Genomic DNA, 25,508 nt, shown 5'->3' with positions numbered 1-25,508 from the left:
GAGTCTATTTATCACCATTTTAAACATGTGGGCTAAAAACGGTCCACACTGGCTGCCCTGTGGTCACAGGATGTTCAGAGGCAGATGCAACTACATCTACTGATGTCTGTCAGTCATATTTTAATTTTGTTAGTTTCATTTTGTGCGCACGGTAACCTAGAACCTGATGAGATGACGAAAAGCTACAAAGCATAAAAGATTAGACACAGACCAAAGCATCTGGCTGAATGTGTGGACCTCTCACATCCCTCCCTCATGGGAAACAACTGAACTTTGACCTCTCTTTTTTTGGGACCAAGTTCACTTGTTCAGCAGTGAATGTGAGCTTTGTCTGGGCTGAAAAAGAAAAGTCACATTTGGTGGAACAATATTATCTCTTTGTTAAGATGTGACATTTCTGTCAGTGAAATTAAAAGAGTCAAAGAGCAGTCATTTAATCTCAAACTTTCCCCACATTTTATTTACATTCTTGAGTTTTGCTATTGCTACATATGAGCAAATCAAATTCTAAAACTACCATCAGTAGACTGTTGAGACAAAAACAAACAAAACAGCTATGGGACAAAGTCTATCTGGACTTAAGTAAGCAGTACTACTTGAAAAATCCCACATACTGAGGGGGATTAAAAGGTTTGATTCTCAAAAGAAAGACAAGGTAAGCCGAGGCCAGTAGAGTTAAACAGTTTACACGTAGTGACTTGCTGTTGGCCTGGGCTGTGGTGTCACAGAACACTGCTGGTGAAGGTGAGGTGCTTTAACCAAAACTGAGCAGTAGTAGTAGTAGTAGTAGTAGTAGTAGTAGCAGAATAGCAGTAGTAGTAGTGAAGGTAAAAGGTAAAATTATACAGTCTTTCAGGACAGATTTAAATACAAAATATTCAAAGCCATACACATAGTGCAAACTAACATATGAGGAAATTACCCTGTCCACATTTTACTCCGTACGTAGGATGAGGTCTTATACCCTCATCCTCGGAGACAACAGAACGCTCTCTACATCTCATTTACATTGACCATTAAAGAATTTGGTCTACAGCTTTTTTGGAAAAAAAACAAAACAAAACAAAACAAACAAAGGTAAAATATATATCTTTAGTGTGGTTGGTGTTTTAAGGTTAGTGTGGTAATAGATTATTTTCATGCTCTCACCGACGTTAGTTCTGAAAGTGTGTTATGGTGAGAATGAGTTTTCCTTTATGCCACGGTGCCCCCTGTGATGAGGAGCTCATAGGCAGGATCTCTGCTTCTGCGGCACAGCACGACGCAAGCACACAGCATCCCAAGCATCTGGAAAACAGAGACACACACAATTTCAGTGTTGTTGGTTTTAAAACCTTTTTATAGTTGTTAGCCACTTACATCCCTTTATAAATGTTTGGGCCTCACTGTAGAGCTGTAACTCAATATTTTTTTGGACTTAACTATTATAATGCTAACAGTGAGATTCTGGGAAACAGACTTATTTGCATTCCAGCTTTCTTGCTGTGAGTTAGATGGGAAGATCAGTACTACTCTCTGTATGGTAAATATGTAGCTGTAGCCAGGAGACCGTTAGCTTTGCATAGCACAAAAACAAGATGAGGAAAACAGCTGCCTCTGTTACCAGATAATAAAATCCACCCAACAGCTAATTAACACATTATATCTACTTGTTTAAAAAGATAAGATACAGGAAGATTAAAATTTATTCACGAAGAACATTGTGCAGCATGTGCAATACAAAGTTGAACAGCATGGGTGCAAATTTATAATAACTAGATGACAGTAAGGTGCAATCCAAATATACAAAGCCAAAACAGGTTACCAGTATAGATGATAAATATGTTAGGGTTGCATATAGATATGTTTGTACAGTGTAAAAAAACCAAGTTGTTGTTTATGGGGTGCTAGCAGCTGGACTATTTTTTAAGGCTCAGACAAACCCACCGCATTGAACGTCCATGGACAGCTAAGGTCACAGGGACATGCACATGGTTCCATTCATGGCGCAATTTAGGGCCAGGGTCAGCACCCAGCAGTAAACAGGAGGGCTTGAGTAAACTTAATGTCCTCCTACTGCCATCATCAGGTGAAACTGACACTAAGAAGACGCCGCTGAGATTGGAGTGAATATCCGTTGAATATCAAACTTAAAAGTAATTTCCCTGTAGTGCAGTGGGTGTAGCTGGCTTCACTGCAGTGCTTTGGACTGGACTGGAGTGTGGTACAAGACACTGCGTAGCTAGTGCTCTTGCTGTACGTACAGTCCTTGTGGTCACAAAAAAACCCTTGCGAACATAGGTGGATAATGACATGTTTCGTCATGTGGACCAAAGTAGACCCTCGCAGAGATGCAGGCGCGGAACCTATGATTTGGACCTTAGCCAGGTGCAGTGCTAAGATAAGCTTTATGCTAAGCTAATTGGCTGCTGGCTGTAGCTTCATATTTACTGCACAGACATGACAGTAATATCGATCTTCTCAGGCATGTAGAAAAATGATGTACATGTTTTAAGTTTAAACAAACTCATCCTTTCACTACTTCATCTGGGAGCTTGCTGCTCATCCTATAGAATTACAGTAATTGCGGCAAAAGTCCTGCAAAAAAGAGAAGAAAAATTCTACAGAAAACTGGTGATGTGAAAGTTACATACCTGGATGGCAGCAAATGTTAGTGCAGTCCAGATGACGTACATCATGATCTCCTTCAACTTCTTCACGACCAGAGCTTCACAACCCTGCACACACACACACACACACACACACACACACACACACACACACACACACACACAGAGTAAGTTCAAACATACAAGTCACTTCTCTTTAAACATTAGAGGTGTTTGGTGTGAAAACTTGACACATTTAAAGGTTATTTTACTTCTTGGTAGAGCTCTTCAGGATGAGCAAGAGACCCCGTGCAGCTTCCAATGTTACTTTTGCAACAGCTGATGGGTACGCTGTTGTTTTTGGTTTCTTCGTACCAGTGTGTGTTCTGCCAGTCTGAGTAATTGTGGATCCCACAACACTGAAGCTGTGAAAATCAAAACAAAAACTTGAGTTTACTGACAACTACCCGCTCAGTCAAAGCAATTCCAACAGAAATATGAAGGTGAAACAACAACAATATATGATTTAAAGAGGAGACAGAATTTCTGTCCTCACCTGTTTCTGAATGTAGTCGATGGCACGGCTCTGGGCATTGCTGTTGGTGCCGTTGTACTCATCATACACTTTCTTGATAGAAATATTAACTTCATTTTCAACCTGCCAGTGATTAAGAAGGGTGAGACAAAAATATGTGATGACACATCTTGAACTGTACAAACCTGCATGACTGAACACAAGCAGATTAAGGTGCGCATCAAATAAGGCCAAGACAAAAATAAACATGTACTGGCTTGCATTTGACTTTCTCACCTTTGCTCTGTAAACATATCCTAGAACCACCACCGCCACTTCCGTGATGAAAACCAGCAGGAGGATGATGACAAACTGTTGATTGAATGTCAAGATACGGACACTTTGAAAAACTAACATGCATTTAAGTAAAAAGTGGACTGTTTGACACTTTGGTGTGTTCTAGTTAGACAAAATACTATATGCAGTTATTTAAAATCTTTGATAGCTTCTTAAGATTTGTATTTCTGTTGCATCTGATTAAATATGACAAATGCTTTTGTCAAATTTGATATGTTTATGCACTGCTGTAATGCATCCTGAAACCCCACTTTCCTCTTCATCATGTTTTAAAGCTCACTATACAAGGGGAAACTTTTGAACTAGTTTACTGACCGTAGTGAGACCACAGTAGCTCTCCCTCACAGTGGCGCAGCATCCAATGAGCCCAATAATGAAAAGGAGTGCTCCGACTGCAATAATAGTCACTGCTGGGATGAGTGTGTACACGTCTTCAAAGAAATGATCGTAGTCATCATATGTGATGAAGACATAGGCTCCAACATAGCACAGGATACCAGCGGCGGCCTGTGGGTGACCAAAAAAAAAAAAAAAAAAAAATTAATTAATTCAATCGAGCCTCTACAGAAAGGGGAAGCGAGTAGTGATAGTTTGACTTTAAACAAGCAACACTCAGCGTTGACAGAAGCCTTCAGATTCTTTACTTGAGTAAAAGTAAAACTTCCATAGTCCAAAAATAAACATCACCAATCCTGAGTTCAAAATGTTACTTCACTAAATGTACATGTTTCATCAGCAAACTGTAGCTTACTTAAGGTATCAAAAGTAAAAATACAAATTTTGCAGAATAGCTAATTTCAAAGTGTTAAAATGATTACAGATTATAATGTAAAATGATTGAAATGTAGAATAATTGAGGATTATAATTTAGAGTATAGTGTATTTACCTATTAATTAATTTACTTCCTTTCTTTGGTATTATTGATATTCAAGGTTATTCTTTGGTTGATATAGGACAGGCAAAAATAAGCCTGAAGCTTCATCCTCTTCCTTTTTCGGTTACTGAATGTGAGAAAATTTGTGTGAAATAATCTTTGTTTCTCCACATGTATGTAACCAAACTAAAAATTATTCATTCATTATATTATTACAGAATTTTATAGTATCTTGATTTTGTAGTTCATAAATGTTTAGCTGAGTTTAGATACTTTATGTACTACTGAGTAGATTAATAGTATAGTATTGCAGCATATCATAAATGTGTGGTACCTTAGGTGAAGTATAATAATCTAAACAATAGACAAAGATCCTTGTGTGCACAGCTGCGCTCAGGAGTGTTACAATAAGCATTAGAGACTGGAAGGTTTCACGCCACCCCAGAGGAGGACAGAATTTATTTGTTGTGTAATTGCGGTGAAGTTGAGTATGAGGTTCACTTCTTGTTTCACTGTCCTGTATATGAAGACATAAAGAATGTACTTTTCAGTAGGGTGACTTCTATGTATGTCTATTTCTTTTAGTGTATGATCATTAAAAAATTGTTTTTAAGAAAGGGGAACCCTTTTGGTGGCTGAATTTCTTTGCCAGGCCTGGGATAGAAGGCAGAATATTCAGTTTCTGGACTGAGTAGTTAGATGACTTGTACTTTTGATTGTTATTGCAACATCATTGTAATGGTGTCTTGCAAACCCATGAGTGCTAGGCACATGTAAGTGTGCATGACACAAATAAAAATGAGTCAGTCAATATAAGCATGCAGTGGTGGAATAAATATTCTGAACATTTACTTCTTTAAATTAGAAGTACCACAGTGCAAAAATACTCTTGTCCAAGGAAAAAGTCCTGTATTGAAAATCCTGCTTTAATGAAAGTAAAAAAAAGTTGTAGCTTCAAAATAATCTTGAAGCATGTCGTGTTTCATATTATTTTATAATATATTACTGGATTATTATTAATTAAAGTGATGCATTAATGTTTAATGTTGCAGTTGGTAAAGGTGGGGCTAATTTTAACTGCTTTATATACTAATGGATAGCTTGACCAATTATAACATATAACTGACTTATGTTAAGTAACTAATAAAAGCTATTAATTATATACATCAAGTAAAAAGTATTTGCCTCCAACATAGTGGAGTTGAAGTAGAAAACAGCATAAAATGAAAATACTTCAGTAAAGTATAAGTACCTCAAAGTTGTACTTCAACATAGTACTTGAGTAAATATATCCTACTTAGCTTAGCTACATTCCAACAGTGACAACACTACATTTTTAAGCTAGCAAATGGTCTTTTTTTTATACTCTTAAACGTAATGACAGGTGCTTCATTTAACAATGCCATGTTATCTGTAAATCAATAAACCTTAAAAGTAAATTTACCTTGCATAATGTCTTTCCTGCTGCTTCTCAAACTAATCCCTCCCTGGTTAAACAAATGTCGGCTGCAGCAGCTAGCGGAGCAGCTGACTGCACACACACCGCTAAGCTAACATAGCTAAATACACAATGCTAACGTTAGCTAGTGACGCACGTTTCAAACTGTCGCAAAACGTCCAACTTACCCAGAATATCAGGTTCAGGAAAACCAGGACCGTCTTTGACGATGTAATGCCGCACTGCCCCATCTTTGACACGGGGGTTTAATGCTGTAGGTGTTGGATAAACAAGCAGGTTTTCTACTCGGACATGTCCCGGCCAGCTGCAACACTCATCCCAACGCTGTGTCACTGGATCTGGTTGCACCGGCGGAGCGACGCAGCGCCACCAGCACATGCGCGACACACACACACACACACACACACACACACACACACACACACACACACACACAACAACAACAACAAATGATCCACACACAAATGATTTGACCACCTCCAAATTCAAATATTACAGGTCTTGTTAGCACAATATGCTGTATGCAATATTTTCTGTAATTAACTGTCAGCCTTATATATGCAATCAACTATTAAAAATAAAAGTAAGTTAAATGTAATCAATATGGCAACTGGATTGACCTACTTTACTGACATCTAGTGGTGGAAAATGTGACTTGAATTTTACCTACTTGTCCCTTATGCATAAAACATTTTTGGGTATCAGTACCACCACTATCACCACTCTGGGACCACAGGTCAGATTACACAGCCTTAATAATGAGGCATACTGGTGTCACAGTAGGAATGCAGAGATAAGGTCATTTATAGTGGAAAAAGATACAAGGGAAAACAATAATGAATTTGTGCACTCCATATGTTGATGCTGTGATTTATACTTATGAACATCAGTGGGTTACTGAATGGGCCCAAAGTGTCAGGACCCCCCTGACCTTGATCTGCAAAATGTCACTCAAATTAATGCAAACCATTAAGAGACTCAAAATGATCACTTAGAAATATAAAGGAACTGCAATAAGACACAAAATAACTACAAGAGTGGGAAAGCAACCACTAAGAAGCACAAAATAACTACAAAAAGACACAAAATGACTACAAAACAGGGGAACAACCACAAAGAAACACAAAAAGGCAACAAAGAGACACAAAATAACAACAAAAAGGGGGAAAACAACCACAAAGAGACACAAAATGACCACAAAGAGACACAAAATGACTACAAAGAAACACAAAATGACTACAAAGAGGCACAAAATAACAACAAAAAGGGGGAAAACAACCACAAAGAGACACAAAATGACTACAAAAAGACACAAACTGACCTCAGAGAGACACAAAACAACTATTCAAAGTGACACAAAACAACAAAAAGATGCAGAATGACCACAGGGAGATGCAATATGACAACAGCAGCAAAGAAAACAAGAGGTAAACCACCACAAAGTCTGTGTGTCTTGCTCTTATGTAGGAAAGGTGGTCGGGCATTTTTATCCGTGTTTTATAATCTGCCCATACATGACTTGATTAGGGCCTACATATATAAGCAGTGGCACCCCTGCTATGATTTCTTGTAGTCAAATGATGTTATCCCCTTTGTCCACCTGTTATAGGCTAATGAAATAAAACCATCTCAAATGAAACATTACACTGGTAAAGAGTGAAAAAGTGGCTCAAATGATGTATTATGTATGAGGAAGAGCGTAATATAGGCCATGTCTAAGCTCAGGATCACTTTCAAAGTAAAGAAACCAGACACACTGTGAGATTTAGGTATTATTTATATTGTGCACATGTCCAAATGACAGAATTCTAAAAGATACAATGAACAGATTTGGTCATTACCATCAAAGCTAAAGGATAAAGGATTTTTCAAATGCCTCCATCTGTGTGTAAAGGAATTCGTAGACTGATTTGGAAAAATAAACCCAATCTATAACTGCTATAAACAGTGTTAAATATTTTTTTTCATACCAGTAGAGAAGCTGAAATCAGCATGCGTCCCAAATATTTTATCCCAGTGGCTGAAGTGTGGCGCAAAATTGGTGTTGGGTTTCTGATGGTGCACGTCGTGTTTGCTGGGCCCTCCGTAGATGCCAAATGGTATCAGGCGTGACGTGGACCAGGGGAAATCATAGCCACAGTGATCCTCAATGGAAACATAGACATGCAACACCATGAAGGCCCATGTGGTAAGAAGGTGGCATCTCAGGATCACAGGATTCAGAGTGGTCCAGAAGCCCACTGTGAGAAGCTCCCAGCCGCCAAGACACTGAGTGGCAAGAGCAAAGGGAGAGGAGTAGTTATGATGGATGGCATGGAAAGTGACATACAGCCAGCGGATCCTGTGATGGAGCAGATGCCAGATGAAGTACTGGAAGTCAAAGAGCAGAAGGTTGCCTATCACCCCTGCAATCATCTCCAGCAGGGACGGAGCCTGGTCCGGCAGGTCCACAGGTGGCCTCCATGCCCACTGAGCCACTGATGCTGGCAGCACGAGAAACACATGGTTGTACAAGGTGACACCTGCACAGTGCAGCAGCGTAGAGGCTGTAGGGCGACGGCTGGGTTGGATCTTGAATTGTTGGACCCATGCCCACTTTTCTCCCATGATATCGCAAAGGAGGAAAGGAAGGCACAAGACGAAGTAGGAAGACACGGTCAGAACAATGGGGAAGAGTGGAGATCTCAGATAGTCTTTGTAGTTGAGCCGCAGACTGTCCCACAGAGGCTGCAGCAAAGAATCGTTTCCTATCCAGAGATCTACACTGGTATCAAGATCCATCCTGAAGTAAAAATCACAAGGTGAATATCTTATGACAATGTGAGGAATGGACTTGTTACAGCCGGAAACAGCAGCTCTGTTAAAGACTGTTTTCTATGAGTGTCTGCTTCACTGTGTGGGATCAAGTGACAGCTGGGTGCAACAATGCAACAAATTATTCATACACCCTGGGTAACTGGTAACATATAGGTCTCCGCGTGATATATTGTTCAGTATGGGATATCATTTTTAAAATCAATGACAAATACGATCAAATTGTTTATTTGAGCCAGTATGAATATTACTTCCAATAACATATTCATTATTTTTCATGGTATGACACTTGTTTCACAGCACTCAAGGATAAAGGCACCTGGCATACCGATATAACACCACTTAATCCTGTTACAACAATATTCATAACTTGGATTCTTTTCAATGAAAAACTTGTTTCCCTTATGGACTAATGGAATATAAATAACTCACCAGGCATGGAACAGACACATATTCTGGCTTTATGACAGTGTCAGAGGAAGGGAGTCACCAGTTGTTTTTCCTCATGCCGGTAAATCTGGATTAATTACGGCCTTCTTTGCTGCTCACGGTTTCAGTAAGATGAAACAAACCAAGCTAATAATTTGTAGCATCTCCATATGACAGAACTGTAACCATTCATATTTATTTGCATGATCTAAACAGCTAACTAATGTTAGCTTAAGTTGGAAGTCAACAATCTGATTTTATACATCCAAAGAACTTCTATAAAAATGAACTGCTAGGCAACCAGACCAGGCTTATAATTGAGACAGGCCTTTATTTGTCAAAATCTGTAGCAACACCAGGCTGGTAAAAGAGACTGGGTGTTAAACTGGGACAAGACTTAAATTTAAGTTTTACAATAAGATCAGACCTATTAATCCCACATCGGGGATATTCACACATTAAAGAAAGAAGAAGAAAGAAGTGGAAAAAGTAACTGAGTATTAAATGAGGATAAAAATACAACAAAAATACAAATCAGATAAAATAAAATGATATAAAATCTAAATATACTATATAATAATTTCACTTATAAAGATACTGTATATCCATGATGTATAGTTGCACAGGGTAATTGTAATACACACAGTGTAGTATTTTTTACTAGAAAAAATATAAATATTATTGCACAATAATTGGTAAGATATTACAAGAAAGTGAAGTATATACAATAAGAATATCTCTACATATAAAGTTAATGTTAAAGTAACAATAAAAGGTCTGTGACAGCTTTTAAATATGCCTATTGTGATGTAATTGTTGTCCCAGGTCAAGAATGAACTCTGCACCTCAGCCTTTGAGCCAACATGGGTGGGTCTTTAAAGTGCTCAGCTGATAAAGATCGTGTGATATGACTAAAACACTCCTGAGCAGCTACTAAGTGGACTTTGTGGTGAGATTGTTTTCTCAGCTGGTCAAGAATGAACTCTGAACCTCTTCACGTCCATTTCACACTCCAAACTGCAGAGGGCGACAAAACACATTTTAACTAGTGCACAACAGATGATATTCGGCAGCCTGTAATTCAACTCATCATAACCTTTACACATGATAATGTCGTTTGGTTACATCGCCGACCCGAGTGTTACCGAACTAACTCGGAACCTTTCGTCTAACGTAATGACGTCAGGCTACGTTTCCTGTTGCACGTAACGGTTCAGTTCTGTGGTGTCTTGACAGTTAGCAGGTAAGGCTACTTTGAAAGGTTATTTGAGGCTGTTTAACTCTCCTTGTCGTATCACTACACGGAACAAACTTTAACGTGGACCCTTGTGTGCATTTAATATCAATGTAATGTAACAACAATAATTTAATTTGTCTAAATAAGCGGACAAACATTAGCAAAACACTCCCCCCTGTCGCCTGTAAGTAAAGTTTAGCTAGCTAAGCAAAATGCTAACGTTGTTTATTTTGTGTCCTCTTTAACATTAACGTTAGAGCAAAATGCCCAAATGCCACGTTATTGCTAGAGGGGTACTTAAATACTATTGTAGAAGATTTGGGCTTTAAGTGGACCCCATGTTAGGTAAAATGCAACTAATTGAACCAGAAACTTGCCATGTAGATATTTAAAATACCAGGTAGATCATTCACCTAACGTCCAATCAGAGCAATAAAACAGGTTAAAGTCCATCTGACTGACCTCTGAATACGTGAGGTATTAAATAAAAGTAAATCTGATGTTAGGCTTGACCATACTGTCTGGCCAAACACCTGCAAACATCCTGTTTTTAACTCTATATCGAAGGTAAGTCAGTGATGTTTTAAAAATATTGTTACAAATTTGGGAAAAAAAGGTCTTCGGGGAAAAATGGTAGCTGGCTGGAGGGGCGTGTTGGTGTATGTGTTTGACTGCATGAATAAGTAAACCTGAGCTGTAGCTAAATGTAGCCTGCATGTTAAGGGCACACTGCCTGCTAATTGATATTAGCCGTGGCTCTTTAAACAAGCTGAGGAGGTGGTCCCCAGCTGTATAACCTGACGACCCCAGACTGAGTTTCATACTTTATGGATATTTCATATTATTCGATGTACTCAGCAGTACAGGACATCTGATAAACTGTGCAAATCAGAATCAAAAATGCTTTTATTGTCATTGTATTATTAAAAAAAAAAACACTACTAAATTAGGAGTGCTACTCCTGTAAAGTGCTGACAGTTAAAAACCACATCCTCCATACATTCAGCCATCCAATCCACACAATGATAAATGATAAACAATAAGTAAGTGTAATAGGTTAAAAAAAAACCTACATATTGCATGTCTGTGAATATTGCACATATAGTGTAGTAGATTGTTTATGAATATTGTACATTTTGTGCAGTAATTATACCCATAAAAAGGGTTCATCCTGTGTATTTGAATTCAGAAGCTGGGGAAGCTGTGTTTGAGTCTGTTTGCCTGGGAATTGAAGCCAAATAGTAAATGCAGGAAGTTTGTGTAAATCAAGCGAATTGGATGACTTGTCAGTAGGTTATTTCCTGTGCATGTTGCATCAAAGATGAGTTTTACTGTCATTTTTAGTAACTTTTAACACAATTCTCTGTCTGTGTTATTATTATTATTATTATTATTATCATTATTAGCAGAGAGACAAGGTTCTCAGAATATAGCTTTTATTCAGGTCTTCTCTGTGCCCTTACCCACAGAGTTTGTTTAACAGTTCATGTATTAAATAGGATTCCAGACTTACAAAATATCGTTTAGTCTTCTTCACAGAAATGAATGAATCCAGAGATATAGGCCTACTGTACCTTTTGTAAGATAAAAGTTGTTATCTACCGACATAATTACTTCTGCGCACAAGTAGGGCTGGGTGGTGTAGAGAAAATTAAATATCATGATGGTTTTGACCAAATACTTTAGAACAATATTGCAGGGTTGATTATTGCTGCTTTCACAAAAGCTTGACACAACAGAAAGTAAAACAAAAGGTGTTCCCAGTTTAGTATTGATGAATTAAATGTCTGTATTGCCCAGCATCAGTGTCCAACCTCAGTAAGACTCTTGTGACTCTTGTGAGAGCAAATGTCTGTATCCAGGTTCCAAAATCTTGTACAAAGTCTTTTCAGAAGAGTGGAGACTGTAATCACAAATGAGTGTTTGTGTGTCCACATACTTTTGGCCCTGTAGTTTTTACAGATAAGTAGAAGAAGTAGGTCCACCTCTTTATTCTGTGTTACTGCATTCATTCATTCAGGTGTCAATAATGATGGAGAATGGTGAGGGAGAGAAGACAGCTGCTTCAGAGCCAGTGCTTCATACACAGCCGCTGTGCCGCTTCTTCTCTCAAGGAAGACACTGCAACTTTGGGAAGAGATGCAAATTCCTACACATTAGAGATGACGCCAGAGCTCATGAGAGGAAAACCATCAGGACACCCAGCCAGTCAGATGTCACATCTCCAGACTTAGAGGTTCCTGGAGGAGATATGGGACCTCCTCCTCCAAATAACCCCAGGGTTGCTCCAGCAGCTGGCCGCCGCCCCTGTCGCTACTTTATCTCAGGCCACTGCACCATGGAAGACAGATGTCGCTTCTGGCATCCACCACAGTTCCCCCCAGTGGATGACCACCCTGTTCCTAGGATTAACCCAAGACCAGTGCTGAGTATGCCACCAGTACCCCGCCCCGGCACTCTTCAGGAGGTCAAGCTGCGTGATCTGACAGAGGATGTGGCCAAGCAGCTACGAGACACAGAGATCAAGCAGTTGAAGAAGCGTTTTCCAAAAGATCAGCTGATTATTCAGGAACGTGATGATGGCAAAGTTACTTATTACAGAGTGACTGTAGAGGCCACTGATCCAGACTGGGTAAACATTATATTTTACCATCTTTCTCCTCTCCTTCCCCGAAAGATTAAAGAAAAAAATCCATCCACACGTCTGTAATACAGCACACCTCAGTTTTAATAAGTGAATTCTAACAAGTCTTTACTCAGCGGATCAACATAGAGTAGGAAACTGAAGCCTCTCTATGGACAATAAATGGTAAAACCATTGCTTCTATGCTGTGAAAGTTTAATTGTTAATTAGTAAGGGATACCAGGGAATTTGAATTACATAAGCTGCACCACTGAGATTCAGTTAAGCCTATCTGTTATATGAGAAATGAGGTAAAGCAGCGATTAAAACTTGGCTATTTTGGCTCATTTGAAAACAAGTAATTTAGAAAAATATATTTGCTGTTCCACAAGCTACAAACCCCCAGTTAGGGTAAAACATAGCCACCCATTTAACAAAATAAATATAACTGCCATATCAGAATTATTAACCCATTTTATCAGCATTGTCACTGAAGCTATAATCCACAAGTTTCTTCTGCAAATCATGAATGAACCAACTCTTCTTACCTTTGCAATGCTTTGTTTAGTTTACAAAGATTAAGACCCTGACAGTATTATCTGTAAATACACTAACTCTGCATTTTAACTTGCAGCCTTTTGATCTGAAACAAGTCGACATCATGGTGAACTTCCCAGACAGTTACCCCCTGGAGGTAAAGACCACTGCTTCCATTTAAAGTGGTTCTTTAAAGTACCATGCAGTAAATGGTTGACATTGAATAACAGTTCCTCATCACCTTGGTATGTTTTCTTAGATTTTCACATTGGACATACCGTTGGACCAGGAGCTGCCACCAGTTATGGCAAGGTGAAAGCATGTACAGTTTATGTTAAACATGTAATGATAAGGGCCACTGGTGTTGACATTTATATAAATGTTTGGCTACATAGACATGTACAGCAAGCGTCACTGGAGTGGCTCCAAGCCAAGCATGCAACCAATCAGCTTCTGGGAAAGCTAGAGCTGCTCTTCCGGCCTTTTCTTCGCTGGCTAGATCGAAGTTTGGAGAGGCTGTTTACTGAAGGAGCCCGGCAGGTGAGACTGCTAGTTTTTTCTTTTGAATTTACTGAAATAACACGTAATTTACTGCATTATTTTATTTTATTAATGCTGAAAGGTTTTCTCTTGAATGTTTTTGCAGTTGAAAAAAGACATCGACTTAGAAAAAGCGGGGTTGCAGTTCATATCATACCAGGAACTCCAGGCAGCAGTGTGCGAAAAATCTGGGAACGATCAGTCATCCGATGCCGCTGCTGCAGATGAGGATGCGTGTGACGAAGCAAAACTGGAAAAGACAGAGCACAAGGGGACAATAGAGGGGGGAAAGTTAGTGCAACAGGAGGGTCCAGGTCAGCAGCAGCACAAGGAGGAGGAGGAGGAGGAGGCCTGTCATCTGGTGGAGAACATTAAGATCAGCGACCCCCGCAGAGGCACAGAGGTGAAGCTGCTGGGACTAAGGCTGGGAGAGAACACAGCCACCGTGGCGGCCCAACAAATCACTGTTTGTCTTCAATGTAACAGGTAAAGAAAACAAGCTAAATGTTGTAAACGTGTCACAAATTATAGTTGATTTAATTACAATGACATGCAATTGAAAGCTTGGCTGTTTGTGTCCTGTGTGCAGGTGTAAAGTGACTGCAGACCTGACACTGACTGGAAGAGCACCCTGCAGCGCTCAGTGTGAAAAGTGCAGTGCTAGCATCAATGCTGCATTCAGGCCCTGCTTGCTGCACCATTACTGTGATGTCCTGGGATACCTGGACCTTCACAATGCTGCACCTGCTGACCTCGTGCTCCAGGACTGTGACTTCATTGTGGGCTGCCTCAGCTGCTCCCAGGAGGGCCCTGTGCTGGTGATGACTCTTGTCCTTCTCAACACTGCACATCTATTTCATTTAAAAACCAGCTGTGTTAAATATCACCAGAACTGAAACATGTTTAATGAGCTTTTTTTTTTTTTATATTTTCAATTTCCTCAGAACGTCTCCTATGGTCAAACAAAGGAGTTTAACTGTGAACATTGCCACAACAAGCTCAGTATTCTGGCTGAGAGCACAAGATTCCAGTATATTCCCCCCCGCGTCAACAAAACAGGTCGGAGCTCACCTACATTTGCTATCAAAGGGATCAGCAAAGATTTAAGATCTTAACAAACTGCCACAGTTGGCTCTCACCCCAGTGTTACCTCACATTGTTATTTCGCTACACAGTGCTTGAAAACCTTTAATCACAAGCCTTAGTACATCTGCATGAATGTTTACGGGACATAAACATGTTTCCTTTGTGCAGGTCAAAGTGCCGGCACTTTTAATTACAAGACGATAAGAGATCCAGCCGTGCAGAAGGGGAAGCCACTGCCAGAAAAGGGAGCATGCAAGCATTACAAACAGAGCCATCGCTGGCTAAGGTATCATCTTCTCTCTGACTTGACATGGAAGCTCTGATTTTGTAGATTTTTGTTATTTTTGTGACCGTGTTATGTCGATGACAGGTTTCCATGCTGCGGCCGAGCTTACCCCTGCGACGTGTGCCACGACGTGGACCAGGACCACCCCATGGAACTGGCAACCAGAATGATTTGTGGCCACTGTGCCAAAGAACAGGTGAGCCAAAGACTTGACATGACATTGCATCACATTTTTTAAAATGGTGAGGCGAAACTTTATTTATGTCGAGGGAAACTGTCTGTACTGTCACCCAGTAGTAAGTTTAAAAGCACATTATTTGTTGTTGCAGCCGTACGGCAATGGAAAGCCTTGCATCAGCTGTGGAAGCATGATGACGAGAGGTGCGCACACCAGCCACTGGGAGGGAGGACTGGGATGCAGGAACAAAACCAAAATGAGCAGGTACATCTATCCAACACATTTATTTTGAACACTACCAATAAGAACATAATAGTAGTAGTTTTTTTTTTTGTCAAAAAAAAAAAAAGACTTTTTTTCTGTGGTGAAAACATTTTGTTTTTTATTTCTTTATAGAAATGATCGACAAAAGTATGCCAACACCAACAAAACGGTTTCAAGGAAGGCTCTCGCTGAAAAGAAGTAGCTGGTGAAAAAGAGCTTTATCGCCTTAATTTGTGAAAAGACATTATCTGATACATGATTTCAATGAAATTTTTTGCAGATTTCCCCCCAAATAAATCATGTTGTTATGATCATTCAGAGTGATTGTGAGAAATGTTTGTATTTTAAAGTCCAGACATTTCATGTGATTGAATTTCTGTGAAACAAAATCAGGGTCTAATCTGCAAAACAAATTAAAAAACAATTAAAAATTAAACAATTAAAAAACTATTTGGAGCATTTCACTTTTACAGAAAAATGTCTCTGCCCTCCTTCATTTCATGCATTCAAATATTTAACCTTGTGCTGCCTCAACAGTTGGAAGCTTATCACTTTGTTGTGTCTAATGCATGTTCTTGAATGGCTTTGTTAATCTTCTTGCGGAGGTCTGCTGAAAAAAAAAAAAAGCAGCTGGTCTGTTCTGATCGAGAGAAAAGCCCCTTCTGTTGATCTCCACTATATAAAGGCAGAACTTTGTCTGGATCCTGAGACTTGCAGCAGCTGTCAGTGGCACCACAGCAACATGTTGAACATCAGTGACTTGCCTCTGCACCTCCTGCCCTCCAGGGCCTCGGACCGTCTCCTGCAGCCATTCTGGAACTATTTGCTTTTTCACCATCGGCCTCTCATCTCGTCTCCTTTTTTCCCCGTCCTACTCGCCTTCTCCAGCTATTTCTTCTTCAGCATACCTTTTGCTGCGCTGGACCTCTTCGGAGAAAGGGTGCCTTTTCTCTATCAGTACAAGATCCAGCCAGACAGGCGGCCAACAGTGGGGATGATGGCGAAGAGCTTCATGACAGCGCTGTATAACCACGTATTCTTTGTTCTGCCAGCTGTAATAATTGGCATGTTCATACTGCCTACGCCAACACTTCCACAGGACGCTCCTACTCTGTATGAGGTATTCATAGATGGACTGGGCATGCTTCTCCTTTTTGACACTCAGTACTACATTTGGCACTTCGTACATCACAAGCATGCACAGCTTTACCGGTGGATTCATGCGATCCACCATGAATACGTGGCGCCTTTCTCTTGGTCGACTGAGCAGCTCAGCATCCCAGAGCTGATGACTGTTGGACTCTGGAGCAACCAGGACCCGGTTCTTTTAAAGTGCCACCCCTTGACCACATGGAGCATCACCGTTTTCAGTATCTGGATGTCTGTGGAGGACCACATAGGCTACGATCTACCATGGACCCTCAACCACCTAGTGCCTTTTGGTCTGCTGGGCGGTGCACCTGCTCATGACATGCACCACCAGAAGCCGAGCAGCAACTACGCTCCTTTCTTCAGCCACTGGGACAGAATCTTTGGCACTGCCGTTCCTCTGAAGAAAAAGATAATGAAGTGAATGTTTAGTGTTTTTTTTTCCTTCTCAAGTTATTGTCACTATTACTTTAGCACTGGCACATTCACAAGTCATGACTTTTATTTTTGCTACTGTTCATTTTATTGCACTCTTTGCTGCTCCGCCAGGTTTTCTTTGTGAGGCAATGTGAGATAAAAGATGTGGAAAATTGTATTTTTTTTATGGTTTTTCATTCAATAAAATCATATGTAAAAAGATTCTTGCGCTACTGTTTCTATTGACGTTATGACTAAAAGTCGTATAAATGCTGACACATTCAATTCAATATCCTTTATACATGTCATGCATGCATAATCGCACTTAATATATTGTAGAAATGTAGCCAATAGTAATTACTATAAGCAAAGCAAGCACAAACTTCCTGTTCTTGCTTTTCTCCCAGTCTTCTTACATAATACAAAGTCTCTGAAAGAGCCTTACTCAGCAATATTTTGCTCACAAATCCCACGATGCAATAAGAAGCTTTTGAACAAGAAAACCTAGTACTGTTGTCCGGGCTTGTCAACAAGAGCTCAAGTACAGTACAAGGAGAATTAAGGATAACCTGTACTTGAGAAAGTGCTGAGCTGTGACTGGGCAAAGTCTGCAACACTGACTAAGTGGGGAATCCATTACAAAGAATGACTCAGCAAAAAGGGAATCAAATAAAGAAGATACTAACGTGGATGTGGAGGACAGGAATGGTATGGCTATGTTGAGCTTGAAGGTTGATGCCTGACCTTGGAGATATCAGTTTGACAAAAGTTTCTCAATGCAAGGTTCACTTAGTTTGTTTCATCTCCATGACAACTGAGCAGCACCATCTGCTGAGGAAGAACATTAGATGTGGCTGAAAGCTTTAGAAACTAGGTATGTGGAACTTGTGATGAGATATTTTTGCCAAATGTCTTCATGGTTTCTTCCAGGGGTGGGACCAGGTCTATGTTTTGCAAGTCACAATTAAGTCTCAAGTCCCAAGTCAAGTCCTATGATTTGAGTTTGGGTTCTAAACATGTCATAATCCACTCATTACCAGGTGTAATGCCAATTTTAAAACAGAGTAACAATATATTGCAATTACAAAATTACGATTGCTTTTAAATTGTGTTTTATTCAAAATAACTATTTATCCCGAAGGAAATTCTTGTGCAAGAGAATGCTTCAAATAACAGTAACACTGAGTACAGTAACCACAATTCAACATTCACAACAAGAACAGCCAGTAGGTTTTCCGGGTCTCGGTCACTTACTAGGCCCAGTTTTAGAACATTAGAGTATTAAATATCTGGCAAAATATACAAATAGACAAGAAGTGTTTTCAAGGAGCAAAGGCAAAACCAGTGCCTAACAGAGTAACAATAGGAGTATGATAAGTATAAGAGTTACTAAAAATGAACTAAAATGGTGGAATATTACAATATAAATGGTGGTGATATTGCCCTAAATTGACAAGTGAACATGATATTGAAAAGTTATATTACACATAATGTTGTCAAATAAAGCATGTGGGGAATTAAGTGTCAACTTGCTAGAAATAAGTAGGGTTGATGTTAGTTGATTTAAGAAATGAAGGGAAATAAATTAATTCATGGCACACTTTTAATCTTTGGGATTGGGTGAAGGTATCAAGTAGTTTCATGTCAAAAGGTTCAAGTCCAGTTAAGTAGCAAGTCATTAGTGGTAAAGTCCAAGTGGAGTTGCAAGTCCATTTTGATTTTGTTGAGTCCAAAGTCTTCAAATTTGTGACATTAATCATGTGACCACACCTCTGATTTCTTCCTTTGGCTTTACCTGGTTGTGTTCACAGGATGTCATCACAGCTGATGTGCTTGTGTCCAATTTGTAATATACAAGTATTGTATGACTGTTTTTTCCTCTTTTTTTCCCGGATACACACATTTTTTTGTGATGACTAATTTCTGCTCATTAAAAAACACAGTGCTTTACATATTACAGCTTGTAAGTGTTTGTAATTGAATTATTTTAATTGGTCAATAACCCACAACCATGCAACAAATAATTAAATAAATTTATTTGTCACAGAAAATAAAAAAATAAAACCAATGCTATAAAAGTTTCAGTGAAGACTCTTATTTAAATACTGCACAAACATGTTGGAAATCTGTCCGGTGTTCTCTGTTGGGTGCATCTTGGCGTAGCTGATGAACTGGCGCCGTAATTTCCTCAGCTCCGCCATGTTGATGCTCCTGGTGAGCTCGATGTTAAAACGTCAGGTTAAGGACATTTAAGTACAAGAAGAAGACAGAAAATTCTCCTGAGGATTTCTACAGTACAGCTGAGCTCCCAATAAGCAATAATTAATTGACCAAAAGAATCCGAAGGTCACATTATCATATCTTAACCTTCAAGGTAAACACACACAAAGTACTGAACATTACTGACGTCATGCACCCGTCATTAAAAGGTTGTCCAGCACAAAACCTAATGTCCTTTTTACGTTAGTTTCAGCCTGGATTAACGTGCTCAAAAAAGAGAAAATCAAAGTGTTCTGATGCGGTGCAGCTGCCAACACAAATCCACTAATCTATGTAATTTGGTTTCTCTCTCCCAATACGTGTCCCCCAGTATGTTATTACGGGCGAGACCTTTAGCAGTGATTGGCTGCTGTGCCTTTCATTGTAAGTTCTTTGATCGACGTGCATTCATCCACCTTCTCCTTCAAACAAGTCATTTGATGTTGAGTACTTTGCCTCCTGCTGGTGAGGGAATGTGACTGATTTGTAATACAAATTTCAGACTGTCATTAGCTGTGAAAGGTCACTGCGAACTCATACCACATGAAAACAAACCAACCAGAGCCTGTGATAGGATTCTTAGAAATGCGGGTTTTAAATTAAAAATGTGGACATGTACATGTGTCAAAAGGATATCTTTTCTGTAGCTCCTGGAACTGGAATCAGATCCCCAGGAACACTTGTCTTCTGTGCGTTAAAAATTGCCTGAAAATATTAAATGACATCCATGAAACACAAATCATACAAAACATTATGTTTTTACTGTTGAATACAGATCAGCAGGTGCTTTAGTGTGTAGGGAGTGTAAGGAGCAAAGTGGGACCTGCACACTAAGAATTAAATGGACTGATTAATCAAAAATGAGACAAGTACTTGTTCTTCTAATTATTCATTACAGGGATTTTTTTGCAAAAATAGTTAATGTGTGTACTGAATATTAAGGCTATACTGAATGCATTTTTCCCCTTTTAATTCAAAGCTGCTATATGTCATTTGGGACCTGCTCTAGTGGGTGAGCTAGTAGGTGCCCCTCTATAGTATAATCTTTATATGCAACTGTGCATAAATATCAGATTCAAACAGAATGAAGAGACATGCAAGAAACAAATAAATAAATTATTATTAATTAAAAAAAAGGCTGCACAATGTTTAATGTTGATTAAGGATTCAGATATCAACTTCATGACGGAAGCTTAGAGGCATTTGGTACAGCCCTACTCAACAGCAAAACAAGAGCAGCTGATTTCTTATTGGCTAACAGCAATTAGCAGACACAACCCCAGTGAGGACACACTGGTGACTGCAGCACATGAGACCAAAACACATTTTACCAACTGTAACAAACATCTTATCAGATCGACTAAAAGCTCTCTAACACACTTCTCCTCTGTTTTCCTTGTGAGGGAAGAACAATTATGACACAATGGTACGTAATGATGCATTCAGATTTTCTGATGTCATCACTAACGTTTGGATAATATTACTGGTTTCTTCTAATTACACCAATGTGCAGCTGATTCATATAATAGAAACGTCAATAGGTTCTCCAGCTGTGTCACTTTGGGGCAAAAGCATCAATGTACGCTATCCATTTAGTTACAATAACAGATGGTAATTCAGGCTGATATGGGTGTAATTTATAGTCATGTTTCACAGATAAAATCTCTCACAACAGGTGGTCCTTGCTGCTCAATCCATCTGCATGTGACAACGCTGAACCCCCCCTCCACCTCCAATATTATGACTGTTTTCAACATCTGTTCATATTCAACAAATATCTCAGGCTCTGCTGGAGGGGTTTGTCAGCTCAGGGTCAGTCAGTGTCCAGCTTGCTCAGATTACTTCCAGAGCATCATGACTTCAATTTCTGTGCTTTGTAAATTAACATTTAAAGCAAGAATTTCTCTCAATATGACGATTCAGTCCATCATTTTGAATTTTCAGTGTGTAGGTCTCACTGTGGTGATCTTAAAATATGACATTACTGGTTTCAGCAAGAACAGTATCCAAGGAGAAAGATCTGAGTGACTGACAAATGATGAGAAAATCCAAAAGAACATATGAAGACATACCATTAACACATCTTGTGTGATCTTGTCCAACTCGTACAAGAAGTTTGCAGATGACAATGGTTGCTGCAGAGAAAAAGAGTATCTCTGTTACCCCAAGATAGTCCAAAAAGACAGTATGACAGAGCACACATTGCCTGCATGCTTGTTTAAAACATCATGTCTCTTACACTCTGTGTGGACTGGTTTGGTGGGGGTGCTTTTCTTTTGAAAAGTGCGTCAGAAATGGCGTCATATGGAAGCGTGTCATCTTTCAGGATGGTGAAGAGAGGACTGTCCCATCGGTTTCTGGAGTCTGGGGCTTCAAATCTCAGCACTAATGCATCAAAGCTACAAAACACAAACCAAATGTCAGGCAAACTAGGAAAATAAAACTGGAGGGGGATGATTTTTGACAGGCACAGAAGTATTTTAAAAGCATTTACAAAGGTAAAGACAGTCCTACTAGAGACTGACATCGTCCTCTACTGTACATGTAGAGGCTTCTCACTCACATGTCCTGGGTGTACTGCTCAGCAGCATCTCTGTTGGTATTCCACGTTGAACTCACTTCATCTGATGTCAAACAGTATACCTTCATCAAAAGAAAGCATATGATTTTGACTTGTGTTATTAACGTTTGGTGATAGTCTTTTAGAAAGCAAAAATCCATTACTTATTAGTAGTAGTATACTCACCAGGCAGTGTGGTGTTTGTGAATGTTTGATGAGACAGAACAGTTCGTAACGGTAGCCTGAAAGGTATTTCAAGTTTTAAGGTAAAAGCATGAACAAAACATAATGTTTAAATGCAGAATGTACATGGCATGTGATTGTTAGCAGGATTTACCTTTTATGTAGTTTAATGAATCCAAAATTACAATGTCTTCCCTGTTGACTTTCCTAAACAACAATTGAATACAAGGTTAAAAGGCATGTGACAGACAGAACATCACTGATGAATCTCATTCAAAAAACAGACCTGAAAAACCCACCTCTCTACTTCAGCTTTCAGAGACGCTCTGATATTTTTTTCCTTTTGGGAATCTGCAACATATCCAACAAGCTTTAGATTACAGCAGGAGTATGGGAAAAGTCGAGGGTCACTTTCTAGGAATCCAGTCTTCTTTGCGACTCTTTATTTGTAATGCCAAACAACAGAAGTTGTATTTAAAGCTAACAAATATCCCAATGATAAATTGATTTGCCAGTTTTTTACTTAATTAATCAATAAATTGTTTGATTTGTAAATAGTCTTATGTTTTCTGTTAAACTGTGCCTACTTGGAGCAACAAAAAAGTTCATCTTGGGTGCATCAGTACACTGGACAACCAAGAAAGGAGATATCCAGAGCAAAGGAGATACCCACACACCAATACAACTGGGCTGGACAGCCACAAAAAGGCTCACAGGCTAAGAACAATGCAAAAAAAAAAACCCCGTCAATTTATTTAGAACATCCGTGCACAAAAAAGAAGAGTGGTCCAAGTGCAAAAAACAAAAACAAAAAAAAAAAACTGAATAAAAACAGCAGCAAACCTCCAAGCAAAAGTCTGAAAATAGTCAAGGACTGCAAATGCTGCTACAGCATTTTTTTTTTTTGTATTCATCTTAGACTGTGAACCTTTTTGTGGCTGTCCAGTCCAGTTGTATTGGTGTGTGGGTGTCTCTTCTGCTGTCCTGTCTTGATTTGTAAAAAGGAAACAGTAAAAATAACCTGATTAAATCTACATCTTGCTTGTCTGACTGTATTAAAAACTGTCCATAAGGCAAATATATTGAATTTCCAATCAGCGGGGACAGACAAATGTAACGTAAACACATTGTCTAACTTGATAAGTGGAAACCAATAATTTTTATTTCATTTATTTATTTATTTTTTATTTGTAAAATCATTAAATTTGTTACTGACTCGTTTTATTAGCTGATTACTTGATTAGTTTTAAGTTTCAATTGCTAAAACTACCAAAATCCTTTTAGATGCTGGTATCAGGACTTTCTTAAACTGTGGCAAGTTATTATTAAGTTATCTAAATATTAGAGCAATGTATGTAGTATTAATTTATCGGTATGTAAAGGAGAAAATCATAGTTTCTGTTGCAAAGAGAATGTCACCTATAATCCTGGTATGTAGTTTCACAGCAACAGCCTCCATCACTGGGCACTGATGACAGTTGTACACTAAACTCCATTCAATATACCATTAAATTGAAGATGGCAAAACAATCGACGCTCCATACTACACGAAAGAACACTGATACATTTTCGACAGACAGTGTTATCATTCGGCTACACAAATAACAACATTACAAGTCTATTTTAATTAGAAATTGTATTTTTAGCTTACTGGCTATCATGCTAACAGCTAATCACAACATTTCTTCTCCAGTTAAGTTAGCCTGAGCTCATTCAGTGACATAAAAATATAACGGCTGAATTCAAACATATTAACGGTCAGGTGTGTTGCTAACATGTAAAGAGACTCTCCAACAGAACACTCACTACTGACAAAAGTTTAAACTAATGTTAGCCAACAAGATAACGCTAAATTAAGCTAAATTAGCTTAAACTTGCCTGCGTACACTGAGTTTCTCTCAACGCCCAGAGCTCCGTCTCCCACAATATGAACCTTTCTCTCGGTGTTCCCTTCAAAATAATCCTTCAGTTCTTCTGCCCTGCGCGTTTTACCGCTACAGGGGTAACCACACATCACTATGAGAGGCATTACTGCTGACAGATATATAAACTAGCATAAGATGTGATAAAACATGCTGCTATTGTCACCCGGATGTGATTGATGCAAACGTTTTCATAGATGACCTACAGGGGGCGCCAGAAAGCTAAATTAATATAACTCATTTCTGCCATTCATACATATCAAACAATATTTTTTTACTGTTAAGTAAATAATAACTTGACTAATAGCAAACACATTTCTATTTGATTATTTGCTACCTTTAATAGAATAAAGCAGATTATTTTGGGTATAAGTTTATTAACAGGAGGCACTGATACATAAATAGGCTCAAATGACTCCAGCCATGAACAAATGAGTGCATACTGACATCACAGTGTCATATACAATGAAATATATCACATTAATAAAACAAAAAACATATTTATGAGAGCTTTTTATCAAGAAATTAAATTAAAATTGTCCTCTTCATCAGCAGGATTTCATATTGTTAAAATGTTGGTTGAAATGTTCCTCAAGCAGAATCCCCTCCTCCTCTGAATAGATGGAAAAAAATCAGTTGTGCATGATGAATTTTTAATATAATGCAATCAAAAAAATCATAATATATATTTTTTATGATATAATATAATATGATCTTACATGTCCAGTGTCTGTTTCCGTTGTGTGTGTTTGGCAGTTTTCAGCATCTGAATGAGCAGGTCTTCCACTGGGTACAGAGGACCAACAGCTCTGACTTCAGAGGGAACATTTACGTCTTCAAAGGCAGACTTCATAAAGGAACTATCCACAACACTTTTCTTGCCCATGAAATGCCCTTAATTTACACAAAATACAACATCAATACAAACTGCCATAAAAAAAAGCACATACACGACATAATATGCATTAGTGTTATTTCTCTTACCTGTCGCCCACAGATTCCCCCTCGGATTCACCTTGATCTTTGAAACTTTATTTCTCAGCTCAGTCAAATCAAGAGTCATGGAAGATGTCATGGCAATGTATGAGATAAGAATGAGAGAAGACAGGAATCCTGCTCTGCAGATCTTTGTCAAAGTGCCTTTCATTCCTCAAACGTGTTCTGTGCAAAGTTGGTGTCAGTTAATTAAAATCTCTTTGCTGTTGTGTCATTTTGGGGCCAGCCAGTTATA

At 38.9% G+C, this 25,508-nt stretch overlaps 5 protein-coding genes across 7 annotated transcripts; 2 read left to right on the top strand and 3 right to left on the bottom strand.

Annotated features, from left to right (window-relative positions):
* Positions 1-432: 432 nt before the first annotated feature.
* tspan3a (tetraspanin 3a) lies at positions 433-6,140 on the bottom strand. The gene is made up of 7 exons (XM_049573854.1): positions 5,961-6,140; positions 3,775-3,966; positions 3,400-3,474; positions 3,145-3,246; positions 2,861-3,013; positions 2,634-2,717; positions 433-1,287 (listed from the first exon to the last, which is right to left on the bottom strand). The coding sequence occupies exons 1-7, from the start codon at positions 6,021-6,023 to the stop codon at positions 1,195-1,197; spliced, it is 762 nt and encodes a 253-aa protein (XP_049429811.1). The 5' UTR covers positions 6,024-6,140; the 3' UTR covers positions 433-1,194.
* Positions 6,141-7,743: 1,603 nt separating this feature from the next.
* On the bottom strand, positions 7,744-8,574 carry ch25hl1.2 (cholesterol 25-hydroxylase like 1, tandem duplicate 2). The gene has a single exon (XM_049573998.1). It carries the CDS (start codon positions 8,572-8,574, stop codon positions 7,744-7,746), a length of 831 nt encoding a protein of 276 aa, XP_049429955.1.
* A 1,569-nt stretch (positions 8,575-10,143) lies between these two features.
* Positions 10,144-16,101, top strand: si:dkey-24l11.2 (uncharacterized protein LOC100034462 homolog). Of its 2 annotated transcripts, none has more exons than XM_049574249.1 (12): positions 10,144-10,279; positions 12,294-12,905; positions 13,531-13,590; positions 13,693-13,745; positions 13,829-13,973; positions 14,080-14,459; positions 14,563-14,791; positions 14,918-15,032; positions 15,228-15,345; positions 15,430-15,541; positions 15,675-15,787; positions 15,920-16,101. In XM_049574249.1, exons 2-12 carry the CDS (start codon positions 12,303-12,305, stop codon positions 15,987-15,989), a joined length of 1,998 nt encoding a protein of 665 aa, XP_049430206.1. In that variant the 5' UTR covers positions 10,144-10,279; positions 12,294-12,302; the 3' UTR covers positions 15,990-16,101. The 2 variants fall into 2 exon arrangements, with proteins under 2 accessions (XP_049430206.1, XP_049430207.1); XM_049574250.1 differs by lacking the exon at positions 10,144-10,279 and adding an exon at positions 10,744-10,840.
* A 280-nt stretch (positions 16,102-16,381) lies between these two features.
* On the top strand, positions 16,382-18,871 carry ch25hl1.1 (cholesterol 25-hydroxylase like 1, tandem duplicate 1). The gene has a single exon (XM_049574251.1). The coding sequence runs from the start codon at positions 16,530-16,532 to the stop codon at positions 17,358-17,360; it is 831 nt and encodes a 276-aa protein (XP_049430208.1). The 5' UTR covers positions 16,382-16,529; the 3' UTR covers positions 17,361-18,871.
* A 503-nt stretch (positions 18,872-19,374) lies between these two features.
* kti12 (KTI12 chromatin associated homolog) lies at positions 19,375-24,448 on the bottom strand. Of its 2 annotated transcripts, none has more exons than XM_049574252.1 (9): positions 24,234-24,448; positions 22,655-22,706; positions 22,510-22,562; positions 22,359-22,414; positions 22,176-22,255; positions 21,852-22,011; positions 21,685-21,747; positions 20,249-20,317; positions 19,375-19,578 (listed from the first exon to the last, which is right to left on the bottom strand). In XM_049574252.1, exons 1-9 carry the CDS (start codon positions 24,382-24,384, stop codon positions 19,435-19,437), a joined length of 828 nt encoding a protein of 275 aa, XP_049430209.1. In that variant the 5' UTR covers positions 24,385-24,448; the 3' UTR covers positions 19,375-19,434. The 2 variants fall into 2 exon arrangements, with proteins under 2 accessions (XP_049430209.1, XP_049430210.1); XM_049574253.1 differs by lacking the exon at positions 24,234-24,448 and adding an exon at positions 23,775-24,214.
* Between the last annotated feature and the right edge of the window lie 1,060 nt (positions 24,449-25,508).

Source organism: Epinephelus fuscoguttatus, linkage group LG4 (genome assembly GCF_011397635.1).
Source record: "Epinephelus fuscoguttatus linkage group LG4, E.fuscoguttatus.final_Chr_v1".
In the NCBI taxonomy this organism is placed as follows: domain Eukaryota; kingdom Metazoa; phylum Chordata; class Actinopteri; order Perciformes; family Serranidae; genus Epinephelus; species Epinephelus fuscoguttatus.
Note: the sequence above shows the minus strand (reverse complement) of the source record. Positions and strands in the feature narration are given on the sequence as shown.